We start from the raw sequence: 14,123 nt of genomic DNA on the forward strand, positions 1-14,123 counted from the left end.
ACACTGCGAGAAATAGGTTTAAGCCGCATAAACCGGTTGTGTTGTTTTGGTTTTATTTATAAAATTTATCTGATGGTAGGAATAGTATGGTTTGTTTTGAATTTTATTTTTTTTCCCAACTATATCAAAATTTTAGCCAAAACAATGAAAACAATATTCCAATAATAGAATGTTTTTTCTTTTTTTTCTTTTAGCATAAGCTAAGACCTTATAAGTATACTCCATTTTCGAGAAACTTCTTAGAAGCCTTTTTCAAAATCTAATCCAAGCTCAACAATATATATTACAAATTTTTTGAGTACATATATACGCTTATCAAAGTTCTTTTCAGTCTCCCTGATTGTTGTCCAGCGGTGTAACTAAAAGACCCAAAGGACAACAGGAAAAAGGAACAACATTGTCCACTAATTAAGGGAAATATTGATGTTTTATTTTTATTACACGAAACCCAATGTAACCCAATTTAATAAAACATATTTCGCCTCATCCATACTTTTCACTTTCCGGGAGCAGCCACCCAATTACGGGGCATGTTTATTTTGCAAAGTGTGCGATTAGCCATGGGATTACCCATCGAATGGCTGCCTTTCTTTGGGAGCTGCCCGAGGTTAGGACCTCATTTCACTTTCACTTGTCCAATTAGCAGCCGAGGATGTACTGGCCGGCCATCGAATGTTTAGTACTCCAGATGTCATGTAGTTTGGTTTCCACCTCCGCCTCGGATTTGTTTTCATTTGTACTGCTCTGTTCGGTTCAGGTCTGTTCTGTTCTGTTCTATTCTGCCCACCTGGCCCCAGGGGAGCTCAGATCGAACACTGAATTGGACATCATTAGCAGGGGGTGGTAATGGGATGGGGGTTGGGGGTTGGGGACTGGGAGATGGAGGCGTGGCAGGGGCAGTAGGTTAAGGAGTTTGGCTTGTGAAAGTTACCCCTGGAGGCAGGTGAAATGACCAAAGGAATCGGCAAGTTGTCACTTGGGGGGGCCAGAAAGATGACTCTCCGCTGAAGGACTGTAATTGAGATGGGTGCAAAGTATGGCAGAGAAGAGGTCCTTCGGCCCTTGAGTCCTTCAGTCGCTCAGTCGTTCTGTTGTTCAGTCGAGTTGGGCCAAACAACAAGATGTCATATCATCGGAATGGCAGTCTCATTACGAGACTTTGTTCCTCGCTTTGTTCGCTTCCCTTTTTGTGTCTTTTGAGCCGGCATTAATCAAAGGTCTTAGGGTTAATGTCTCGCCAACCGATGGGCTGGGATCTATGTATATCTTCACGATTGTGGTCATCTGAATAGCACTTGTAATCTAAGATGATTTTACATTGGGAAAAGAACAAGATCTCCTTCAAATGTTATCTTGTTTCCAAAATATGTAGTATACTTTTTAGTCAGTGGGGGGTGTAGTAAGCAAAGCACAGCTCAAATAATACGAAATAAGAGAACAGCAAACCAGAATGCAAATAATTAAGTCTAAAAACCTAAAATAAAGTAATAAAATATAATTATGCTTTTATATTCGATGTGCAAAAACAAGTTAACACATACCTTTTAAAAAGTAAAAATTGAAAAATAAAAAGTAAAAAGTAAAACATAACTAGTTTTCCCTTTATACAAAGCTGTTGATATACTAATCACTTAGGTAATGTTTTTATATATTTTCAAGTAGCTTGATATATTTTCATCATCACTTGCTACTTTTTGTGCATACATTTTGACCACTGTTGTGTATGTTTTATATGATATTGTTATTTAACACACACACACACACTACCTACACTAAGCGCCTGTTAATGACGCAATTTCCGCAAAGGTAAACGGAGGCCTTTGGTAACCTTTGAGGGTCAGTTGCGTTGGCCAACTTCTTGGTGTTGTTGGCCACAGCTAATTAGCTTAGCGCACTTAAATCGCCTGAGCATCGCTCATTTCTAAGGCATCTTCTCTGTAACCCATCCCTCTGTCCACACACACACACTTAAATGTCTATATAAATGTGTATACACAACCCCCTGGAGAAATGGCAGTCGATAAATAAAATGGGGGGTTAGCAATTCGAGAGGAGTTTCTCCGACAAGCCGCAACATACGAAAACAACAACTCGGGTAGTAACCCTTTTTCCTGCAGACAATTCCAAGCCATTACACTGAGAAATGTGACACAATTTGAATAACATTTAAAATATAAAATTGAGCATCAATTCGGTTTGCTTTTCGGTGGTTGGGGTCTGGTGTGAAATTGGGCTGCATATTTGGGTGGTTTTTGGACACAGAGCACCCAACTCACTGCCCTGATGGATTTGCCTGGAGAGAATATTTTCTTGGGCCTTTTTTTTCTTTGCGTTTTTCCAAGGGGACCTGTTTTTCTGTGCTGTCTTCTTGTTTGTTTCCTTTATTTTTCTTTCGACTTGGATTTTTGTATTTTTTGCTTTGTCTAAATTGCGTAAATTATTGGCATATGTTGTCTTCGCAGTCCTGTCGAGGCAATGAAACATTTTTAACCCTTTTTCTCGTAGACGTCGCCGGAATTGACAGGGGCATTTGGGGCGGGGCGTTTGGAAAATGTGAAGGGGGTTGTGGGGCAGGAAAATGTCGATGTCGGCCTGGCATTCTATTCCACTTTACTGGCCGTTTTTTTTTTTTTTTTTGCTAAGCGCCTCCGTCTTTTGGCGCCCCCTTTTCTCCCCATAACACTCCCTATTTTGCTGGAGCTGGCCCTTTTCAAGCCCCATTCACTCCCTTTTTTAGCCGCCTCTGTACGGCTGCCAGTTGGCTGTCATTTATCCCCACTTCGGGTTCAGTTTCGGCTTCTACCAATTTTCTCCGCCCCTCTTTTTGGGCCCTCCTCCCACACCCCACTTTTTTTATCATTTATGGCCGTCGTTCTTTGGCTTTTTATGTGCGCTATTTCGCGAAGTAGAACAATAGCCGCCCGCCGGCTCATTCATCCCACAGCCAAAGTCCTGGATCCTGAATCCTCGGCTCCTACTTCATCTTCGTGTGCTTTTGTTACAACAAAACGTGAAGGGGTGAGCCACTGTCCTTCACTATCCTTGCGCCCTCGCGCTACTTTATTGTCTTGCCAAAAGAAATAGACTTTTAATATACTTGGCCATTCAGAGCACAAAACATGCAGCTCTCCCAGGGAAAACTCCTTTTTCTCAAAAAAAAAAAAAAAAAAAAAAAACTAGAAGAAGGAGGAAAACACAGAAAAACAGAGAAAAACGAAAAGTGTCTGGAAGTGTGGAAATATTAGGCGATTTTGCCAGTTCATTGACTTGCCACAACAATAGTTTGAAGTTTGTCTGCCAAAATATGAGAGTCCGAATAAAATGGAACCAATTCGAAAGCTTTCGGTGGGTCGGGGAAAAACAGAAGCTAAAAAGTTTTTCACTTTAATAGTTCGACCAATTTGAGAGTGGCTTAAAGGCCGGCATAATGGCAGCACAGGGAGTGCAAATAAAATCACACTCCGACTTATTTGTACTTCTTGAGGGGCATTTGGCGACTTTATCAATTGGAACTTTAAAGGGGGGTCAATTTTGAATTTCTGATGATTGTTTGGCATTTTTTATAAGTAAAAAGTCCTTAGAAATTGAACTTATAAATTGCTGCCATACTTTAGACCTATGTATATCGTCTTTTCTTTGCTTTTTGTTTGATTAAATCAACTATTTTCAATCCACGTAGGCCATGACCAACTGTCAGTGTTCTGGGTCTAGTGCTAAGGCCCCCATTCGACCAGTTTATACACAACACAATAACTGAACACAACACATAAATCAACATTCCAAAAAACACTCCATCAAAATTTTGTTGTTCCAGATCTGGTAATTTTATAGGACAGGGCGACCGAGGATTCCCCAATCTTAAGGATAACCTGAGAACCTCAAGCTCTAGTCTGAAACAAATATAAAACATGGCCGAGAAGAAACCCGAGGATAACAGCAAAAGTTTACAGGACACTGCCAGTTCAAATGCAAATCGTTCAAGCCGTTTGGAGACCCAACATCGCCAACAAGATCAAAACAATTCTCTATTCGCTCAACTTTTCGCCGGTTTGCAGCTCGAGCAACAGAAATTAAGGGACTTGGAGCAGCGCAGATCGAAACTAACCGAAGAACTGAGAAATCTAAAGGCTCTTCTATTTGCAGAGAATCAAAAGCTTAAGCAATCGGTGTCTCCCGTCCCTGGCAATCCGATTCCCAGTGGCAAATTCACAGCCCGAACTCTACCCGAAAATGCATCTACTTCCAGAACCGCTCCTTCCATCGTCAAATCAATAGCTTTGGAGCGCCGAGCTTCTAGTAAATCGGTTAAAATTGCCGAACCACCAAGTCAAAGTTTCACTATTAGGGAAAGACCCAGGGCAAGTAGTAACCGTAGTTTACAGAAAAGAGGAAATCGCAAAGGACTAAAGGCTTCAAAACCCAAAACTAAACAGAGAACTCCGTTGGGTGAGTTTAAAAAACCAATATTAACCTTAAAAAATCGAATAAACCTAATTAGTATTTTATAAATTCAAATTTAAATATTAAATCTATCTTTTAGGTAATAAATCCAATGCCAGAGAGGACATGCTGGGCATGGCCGATGAAATAACTTCTGTGGGCTGCAATTTGCAAACCCTGGAGCATCGAAGATCCGATCGAGAGGATCGAGAAGATATAGAGGAAGTTTTGATTTCCCTGCCGGCACTATTTACATTTTTAGATGCCCAAACAGAGTCTCAAGAATCGGATCCCAGTTCCGACACCGGCGAAGCACCTCAGTCCTCCATAACCTCCGATCAAGATCCCAATTTTTATCTACCAAGTGCTATTTCGTTATTTGATAATTTACTGGGATGCGATGCCACGCCCCCTGCTCTGACACTGGATTTGCCTTTGGTTGGCATCAGCGAATGTTCAGCGATCGTGGCGGAAGTCATTTCAAATGCAACCGAAACGGGAAATGATTTGGAACTCACAACAACTTAAGGCTCTTTGGGATTCTTTTATGGCTGGCAAATTTTAGGCAACAACTATCTCTGAATCTGGCAACATTATTTAACCGAATATAGACATGGAACCCAAGATTCAGTTTGTTTATTGGGAGATAGCAAAACGGTTTTGAAAACAGCTTATAAACCTTTTTAAGTTTGGTGTTATAGGACACAGAATTGTTATACATCATTGTAGCTTGTAGTAGTTTGCAGAAAACTCTTTAAAAAGGTGCTTAAAAAGGGTCGAAGTTAGAACGAAGCTTATTATTTTGCATTAACAAAAAGCGAACTAAAATCTAAAATTAAACTTCCTATTAAAATGTGAGTGAAGTGTGCTTACCGCCGAATCAACAACACACAATTTCCTGGCTGAATCTATCAGAAATGTGGCATAATATTTACGGACCTCTTATTTTATTGGGGTGGCAGAAGAAAAGCTACACATGCTCATGGCATGTCCTGACTACTTGCCTGCTCCTTTTCTCAGCACTTCTTGTGCCTTTTTTTATTCAATTTGCTGACCCTTGGTCCCCCGCCTCGAAGTGAAGTCCTGGGGGTCGAGGACACTCTTGACATCCATTTCAAAACAAATTAGTTGCCAACTGTCCGAAACAAATGTTGTCTAACGAGCAAAATCGAGTTGTCTCCCATTGCCATAAGAATACACATCAAATGGGTGTAGTACGCATATATGGTATACATATGTACGACTTGTTTGTCCAACGAAATGATATGAAGCTCGGCATTTCAATCATAATGTTCATCACGATTTGTTGTTTTTTTTTTTTCTTTTTTTGCGAGGGCGATGTGGGGATTGATTGGAGTGGGTCATGAGGTTATATTCTGTGTGGGATTTTTGCTAGGGAAATGCACTTGAAGTGCATAACTAAGCTCGCAAGTCTAACCTAAAGCTAGAAATAGAAAACTGAAAACGGAAAACCGACAACTGAAAACTGAAACTGAACTAAGCCAAACCGAAAACTAAACAAGTTTCTGGCTACCGAAAAACCACCTGACCCACACGAGCACACAAATTACTTATGTGCGGATGGTGGGTGGTTCGATGGTTGGTTTGGTGGGTGGATCGGTGGCTACCACCGGTAGGTAGTCATACTTTTTTCGTTACTGTTGTTGTTTGTTTTCAAGTAGGTCATTAGAGAGGCCTTCGTCCTTCGCCCTTCGCCCAACCACTTGAATTATTAAATTCCCCCGGCTCCAGTTGCTCGGCTTTTCGAAGTTCTGCAGTTGAGCGCCTGCCCTCGTCGCTCCTCAAATATGCATGTACATTTATGTATGTATATATATACCCATATACATATATATATCCCAATTCGCATTCGTATATTCCAGGACTGCCAGCATGTTTCCATAACTTACCTAGAAGTGGCGAAAAGAGAGAAAGAGAAATATTTATTGTAATTTTTCAGTTTGAGTTCGAGCAGCTTAAACGGGGGCAAAGGGGGGAACTTTGACATTCAAGGGGGCTTAAATCGGCACGCAGAAAAGTGCATAATAATTAAGTTTTCAAAACGTATATACATTTTAGAACACACTATAGTGTATGAGAAATACAAACGTGCATCCCTGCATACTTTTAATTTTCAGAATTTAAGTTTCACAATACTTTATTTAACGAAATTTGAAATAATGTTAAGATAGCCAAGGACCTCAACCAAATTTGGTATTATTCTACCCGCACTTCACTTGTATTTAGCCATTTAAGTTTGAGTAAATTCTAAAGTCCCCCCACCCACGTTTGGTAGCCCCATAAAAAGTAATTGGAATTTTCATTTAATATAAAAGCTGAGCGAACACAGGCAGCGGAACACAATCTAACCCACTTCGCAGTTTGCAATCGCACAGCAACCAAAAACTATGCATATAAACGGGGCCACTGATGTTTCGTCCCCCGTCCCCCGCCCCCCGTTCTCCTTTGCCAACCAATTTGAACGGGAAAAAGGATACAATGTAGCCAGTGGAGCATCCTCGTGGATATGTGTATCCCCGTACAGACTCGGCTCGTTGCTCATAAAACTCACTCAAGTAAAAGTACGAATGGTTTTCGATATGAAATGCATGAAACTGACAGGCAAACATATTGCGCCGTACTGCCGAAACCCGTTCACAGCCACGCCCACGCGCCCCAACGCCCACTATACTGAGGGAAAATATATGTATTTTGTAAGGATCTTAATACAATATCCGAATATTTATGTTTAAAAAAAAGTAAATAATTGTTTAATATTTGACTTTTTACCATAAAAAAAGGAGCTAAATGCAAGCTGATCAATTTTATTTGTTTTTTGATAAGGACTTTAAAATAAATAAAAACTACAAACAAAATAGTTATAATAATAACCTATTCCATAGTTACTCTTTGCTTTAAATGACATCTTCAAGTGCTGACCTATGGTGTATTTTTTTTTTTGCCGTGCAGCCAGCCTCTTGTATCAGTTTGCTGACTGTTGGTTACCATTTGGTCGTTGTAGCTCCTCATCCACATACTCATCCACATCCACATCCACATCCTCATCCTAGTAAGCTCTTCCTTCTGTCTGCCCTCGTTACCGCCCCTTCACCCCTCTGGCCATTGTTGTGGGCTGGATACATACATATATATTTATATATATATATATATTTATATTATATCCCAGTGAGAACTCCGCACCTCTCGCCTGTCTATTTATTCAGATATGAAAATGCATATTGTACACTCGACTCACGCCGCTTTATATGGGACATTTCTTTATCATCTGCTCTTCTTCTCCATCTATATACACATATTTTCCTTTTTTTAATATGCAACATAAGTGGGAGGATGGTAAAAAAAAAAAAAAAAAAAAAAAATAGGAGCTACTCATCGAGGCGTACGTTTATTGCAATTGTGTTCCAGTTTCTTGCGTTTGAATTGGGGATGATTGCGCCGGCGAATGGAGTTTTTAAAAACGAAAACAAAGCAACACCTTAAGGTGACTGGGCAATAAAGGAACCCTTTTCTCATGTAAAATGCAGTGGGTTAAAATCTTTTCTGGGTCAGAGAGATGTTTTTTAGCATTCAGTTTTTGGGCATGGCGTTCTTCCAGAGTCAGTAACTAATTATTAATTTATAAATTAAGTAACAGCGATATCTGGAAATCCCTTTTAATAATCAATTATAAATTAGATTGAAATATGGAATCTAGAGTTTATAAAAACAAGCTAGTTCTCAGAGGTTTTTAAAACCGAGCTAATACTCTCAAAATAATAAATGCAGTTTATTTGAATATCAAGTCATTAAGAAGCAATTAATTAAAACAAAGTACTTGATTGTGCAATTGTGTAAGTCTACATTTTCTTATTGAAATTGCCGCATAATAAAGGCTCAAAGCACTCTACCGCTCTTTAGTTTATTTTTCGCCTCAGATTAAGTCTGAAATGGCAACAACAATTTGATTTCCTAAGAATTGCCTTTAATTTGTTATTATTTTCAATGCAACAGACCGGAGGACTCGAATGTTAATTAAGTCTTAAATCTGTGGCAATATTTTGGCAATGATTTTATGGGACTGCTGGTCAGACAGCATGCAATACATTTGACCCCAGTTGACCTGTGCATAATCGCCATTTGCCTTTGTTCCTGGCATTCTGATGGCGCTGTAATTTCGCGATGACACTCGACTTAATTACAATTATTTGCACAGGTGTGCAGGTGAATGTACTTAAAAAAAAATCCCTGATTTATAGTTAAAATAAGTTTCAAAGAATATAATTTGTATAAATGCAAGTCTTCTATGTCCAAAAAGTTAAACATTATTCTTGAAATCTTATAATTTGGTTACAAAAAATGACAATTGCGATTTCTGATATTAGGACTTTTCAGAAATGTATTAAATAGTTTTTTTTCGAGTGCACTGAGTGCATTATTTACCTGCTGGAATGGTTCGGCTCGTGGGCAAAGGGCTCAGCGTAGATATTTCGCACGGGGGGCACTCGGCGGGGCAGGGGCGGTGGCACCGGATTGTAGCCATCCATGATGGTATCACAATCAGAGTACTTCATCGATTTCATAGTCATTTTGTGTCTGGTGCTCACTGTACCGAGAGTGCGAATGCACTTCACTTCACGATTTATGTTGATTATTTATTATTTAATTATGTTTTTTATGATTTCTTGTATTCTTTTTTTTTTTTTTGTGCGGCGCTCGCTGTTGTCGGTTATTAATTATTACAACTATTATTGTTGTTAATGGCAAGTGCAGGATTTAACCCCTTAGCGGCGATCGCGAGTCGTCTGCACCCCGTTCGAGGCATGGGCAGGGGCAGGAGGGGCCCACAGGGGCCTCGGTGGCATCGCCACCCACGGATGGAAATGTGTTTCCCTCGATTTAATGAAAATCTCTCCGTCGAAATCCTTATCTATCGGATTTCCACTCGCTCTGGATCTCTGTTAGCCTTTTCAGAAACACACCTTAAATCTTCTTCATGGCTGATTGTTGGGTTTTTTTTTCGGATCTGAATGGGAATATAAAATATACATGTAAGTAACCATGTGCGGTTGTCTTGGCGACAACAACCTTGTGACCTTTCGTTACGCTTTACAATATCCTTTGAGGTTTCGCTTTTATAAACGATTTTAATATTTAAATATAGCTTTTAACTATAGTAAAACATATTTTATAAATGGTATTCTTTTTGTTTGAAGTGTTATTAATGTATTGTTTTAAAGTTATAGTATTAAATACATTTTTAAATGTTAATTTCTTGTTGGAACATATTTTATTTTTGGTTTTACTTTTGCGTTTTGTTTTATTTTAGTTTATTTAATTTAAATAAAAAACCTAACCGTTTTGTCCTTAATACAATAATTATAGCTTTATCCTCTTAATTTCTTTTAATAAACGAAATAAACGTTAAAAACCAAATCTGTATTAAAATAAATTTCCTACAATGTGCATTCATGCACATAAATCGCCATTTTTTCCCTATATTTACCTAAAAATGTAATCTAGCGTATAATCAAACGCAAAATTCAAACATTTCCCCTAATTTCCCTCATTTGCCAGCGGCTGTAGTAACACTCTTAATACCGCTTAGCAAATGTTAATTGTTTTTTCCCCCTGGTAACAGCGATTGCATCTGCCTAATCTGTTTTTATCTTTTCCGGTCCGCAACCTACCGTACATGTCTATCGATTTCCCGAATGCTAACCAAAAATCATTCTTGGCTCCGGTTTAGCATTTTCAAATATCTGAAAACTGGTTTTCCACCGACCCAAATGGTTGGGTGGTAGAAGGGGGCTGGGGAGGTCAAAATCGAGAGGAGAATCGAAAGGAGAACGAGGAGGAGAGCTGGGCAAACAATCAGAATAAGTGTGGATTCCATTTTGGTATCTGGCAGTTTGTAGTCCCATGTCCGACTGCCAATGGCCAGCATATTTGTTACACTTGCCGCCCTCTTTATCCGATTGGACTGGTGTATCGCTCTAATCACAAAATCCCACCCATGATGTGCCCAGACAAAATATTCAAAGTCATCGTGTAATATTGGAAAAACACTTGGGGCTGGGCGGAGATGGGGGTTTTTTTTGGGAGCGGAGAAGCGGAGAAGCGGTGAGCGGGCACCAATGCCAAACAATTTCAAATGTAATCCGTTATTGTGGCCGGACGATCGAAACGTATCTCTGCATCTGTATACGTATCTGTATATTATGTGTGTATATGTATTTGTATCTGTGGGATACAATGGAGCAGCGGCAAGCACGGGCCCTGGATAATGCGGCATATCTTTGGGATTTTCATCTCAAATTAAATTTATGATATGGCACAAAAATTGAATAACACCCAGCCGGGCACGAAGTGAATCAAAATCAATCAAAACATACTCAGAGAAAGGGCGAACTGGGGGTAAAGAAGTAATATCAAAGGCTCTCGAACGTCCAGCAGACACCTCAAATGAACCGCAGAGAAGCAAGTGCATCGATGCAGATGCAAAACACAGTTTACATACAGTGGCGCACGCAGGATTTTATCGAGAGGAAGGGGGGTTTTAGAGAACTTGCAACTAGTAAATGTCTTTAAATGGCTGGTTATATGAGAGGCATTTTAGATAACACACACTATATACATAAGTTGAACTATCATATAAATACATTTAAATGGCATATTTTAAATATGGGACCTAAGCACCACATAGCCCCTGTCTACGCTACTGAACACTAATAGAAATGCGGTTGCGAGTGCAGTTGTAGGAACAGCGTCTAGACCGCAAAATGGTCAATTCCTTGCTGCTCTTGCGTCGTCATAGATACAAATGTATCTTCCGTTATCCTGGCAAACCCCATTAATTAAATATCGAACCATCGCCCTATTTTAGGACGCATTAATTAACACAACGCAATGAACTAGCACATTCCGCGCCAGCGAATCCAATGCTTGATTAGATACATTCGTATCTCAATTCACAGCCGGCAGTTAATGAAATACTTTCAATCATAAACGAAAATAATTTCACGTTCATTAAGACAGGCGCAAAAAAAAAAAAAAAACAAAAACAAATCAAACAAAGAACTCCCAAACTTATCGCTGTTGTTCAAATATTTCATAACAGCACACATCCGACGAATTCCATGAAAAAAGCCTTGTAATCGCATAATTGCTGTCCGAAAAGCGAATATAAAAAGAAACGCATGAATGAAATATTAACAAATTATGACAAGTGTTAAGAGAAGGGTGAAAAGAATGTCGCCATCGCAAAAAAAAAAAAAAAAGTACAAAATTTGGATCTCTCTTTGGAATTTTTGCAATCGAATTGTTATGACTCCCCAAAAGAATAATAAGCCTTGGGGAAATTGGGGTTATAAAGTGCATATTAAAGATGTTTTGGGGCCGTTGATTTATTTTTGTGAAAGAATTTTATGTTTTTATTACTATTTTTTCGGACATTGATTTGGGAAAAAAGTATTTATGTTTTTCTTCGTTACAGAAAAAATTTGAATTTTATATTACAAGAATTCTCTTGCAAGCTACTTTCTAACTTGCTATCTAAAATTGCGAGAATTGTTGCAACACTTTAATATTTTATGATGTTCAAATTAATGGTATTTAATTTTTATGTTCCCTGTTGCTAGCTCTCCTTTTCCACTAAATTTTTGCCATTTTTTTGTCAAACATTCATTTAGCTTTCTATCTTCTTAAATGAATCTTGCAGATACTGGGAAATTTCATAGGTGCTTTTCTGAAAAACCACTAGCATTCCTATGATTGATCCTCTGGCCTGCTCTATGCATCAGTTCTCGGAAATCCCCGGCCAAATATTTCCTGGCCCAAAACGCATCGCGCTGATACGAAATCTACTTGTTGGCCGAGGCCGAAAAGCAGCTCAAGATTTACTGGCCACAGGCACGAACACCGCTCCCCGTTTCCAGCTGCCCAGAAATATTCCAGCTGAGTTTGTCTGGCAGAGCATTAATCTCCGGCTCGGCTACCAAGTTCGCTGCACTCCACACGGCCTACGCGAAAAATGCAGCGCGAAAAAGAGGCAGCAACGCGAGGGGGCGGTGCAAAAGAAGGGATTTACAGAGGAAAAAATACAGGTTAAAAATACAAGTACAAAATGAGATAGGGGAAAAAAACAAGAAAATAGCGCAATACTTTCAGAAAAAATCAATCCAAGTTGATTGAATGAAAGACTGCGGGGATAGCTGGCTATTCAATTTTGCAATTTTTAAAAGTCCGTGAAGTTGTTTGAATGCAAAAAATGGCAAACAAATTAAAATATAAAAATATAACAATATTTCATTCTTCTTTGGTAAACTACTTAATTTTCAACTAATTTATGGAATTCTTTAAAAAAAAAATACTTAAGCATTTGATTAAACTTAAAGTTTATTAAGTTCAAGAAACTTTGCATATGTTGTTCATTTTTTGACATTTTACTTAGAGATTTTTCCATTTCCCAGTGCACTTAGAGGGGAGCGACTACTCCTTAAAAATTTTTTGTTTTGTAGTGCAAATCATGTCGACGCCCCTCCGCCTGCGCAACCGTCTCTGCCCCTCGCCCACCCAAAATGCTACCAAACGAGTTCGCAGCAAGTTGCTCTGTCGAACAGCAAAAACAACGACAAGTTTCCAGGTTTTTCGTTAGGATGCAGCTTAAAAAAAAAAAAATATATATATATATATATATATATATAAGAAACTAAGAGGAAACCAAAGGCAGAGCTGGAACTGGGACTTAAACTGAGACTGGGACTTCGACTTCGACTTCTACATCGACTGCGACCGAAACGGACCATTGAGCATTGGGGATTGGGTTTGGGGATTGAGGATTGGGCAGAACTGGTTTTCGTCACAAAAAACCAGAAGAGGGCCTGGGCTTTTGGTCCCCCCCTTTTCCGCCTGTCAGCCATCAAAATGTCAGCGTCTAAATGTAATTAAAATTGATTTTATATTCCTACGAACATTGAACATAAAACAATTAAATGGCGTCTAAGCCAATCTGCAGAGCGCTACCCAACCCCGTCCCAATTTGTGTCAACAATTTTGATTATTTATAAATAGCCGAGAGAAATGGGAGTGAGAAAAGTATTCGGGCTCGAACATTTGCCACAAATGTCAGAAGTAATCATGATGGCCAACACGGCATTTCATTTGACAACCGCCTGACTGCCCCTGCCGCCAGAAGTTTCACATTCACCCAACACTTGGTAGACAAAACCAACCAAACCAAAGGGTTGCCCAACAACATTTTTATGGTCGCCGGGGCGAACACATATTTCTCCAAAAATGTTTCCAGTTTTTATGAGTGGGAAGTGCGTGCCACCAGAACAAGGGGAATTCGTAGGGGAAAATCGAGCAGAAAGTCGGGAGAAAATCGAGGGGGGGAACGGCGCAGTCCATATAAAATATGCTTTTCCAATTAGCGTTTATTTGGTTTTTCATTTTCTGTTTTATGTTTGCCCAGATAAACAAGCAAACACACACACAACATAGCGTGGAATAATTACGTACACCGAAAAGAATAGAAACGATTCTGAATTAAAAACTTTTAGTTTTTAAACCACCGAAATTTTAGACATTACATGAATATTTATATTTTTTTAGATTTTAAGAAAATTATTTAATGATACTATTTTGCATTCAATGAACATATCATAACTTTAATATTTAAATCA

General features: G+C 39.1%; 2 protein-coding genes across 6 annotated transcripts in view; one reads left to right on the forward strand and one right to left on the reverse strand.

The window, feature by feature from the left end:
- LOC108149959 (teneurin-a) overlaps positions 1-14,123 on the reverse strand; it is a 156,848-nt gene that overhangs the window by 106,708 nt on the left and 36,017 nt on the right. For 2 of the 5 annotated variants that reach the window (XM_017277878.2, XM_017277879.2), the window contains one exon: positions 8,881-9,463. The exons of the other annotated variants lie outside the window; for them this stretch is intronic. In XM_017277878.2, the coding sequence (XP_017133367.1) occupies positions 8,881-9,026 (146 nt within the window). In that variant the 5' untranslated portion in view covers positions 9,027-9,463. The remainder of the gene's footprint in view (positions 1-8,880; positions 9,464-14,123) is intronic. 5 annotated transcript variants of the gene reach the window in all.
- LOC108149961 lies at positions 3,193-5,064 on the forward strand. The gene is made up of 2 exons (XM_017277880.2): positions 3,193-4,446; positions 4,541-5,064. The coding sequence occupies exons 1-2, from the start codon at positions 3,909-3,911 to the stop codon at positions 4,966-4,968; spliced, it is 966 nt and encodes a 321-aa protein (XP_017133369.1). The 5' UTR covers positions 3,193-3,908; the 3' UTR covers positions 4,969-5,064.

The sequence above is a fragment of the Drosophila elegans genome, unplaced genomic scaffold (genome assembly GCF_018152505.1).
Source record: "Drosophila elegans isolate 14027-0461.03 unplaced genomic scaffold, ASM1815250v1 contig_149, whole genome shotgun sequence".
In the NCBI taxonomy this organism is placed as follows: domain Eukaryota; kingdom Metazoa; phylum Arthropoda; class Insecta; order Diptera; family Drosophilidae; genus Drosophila; species Drosophila elegans.

Excerpts from the sequence above, each read along its gene's own strand:
- LOC108149961 (XM_017277880.2), top strand. The coding sequence starts at position 3,909 with ATGGCCGAGAAGAAACCCGAGGATAACAGCAAAAGTTTACAGGACACT. Across the intron at positions 4,447-4,540 it reads TAAACAGAGAACTCCGTTGG|GTAATAAATCCAATGCCAGA; the intron begins GTGAGTTTAAAA and ends TCTATCTTTTAG.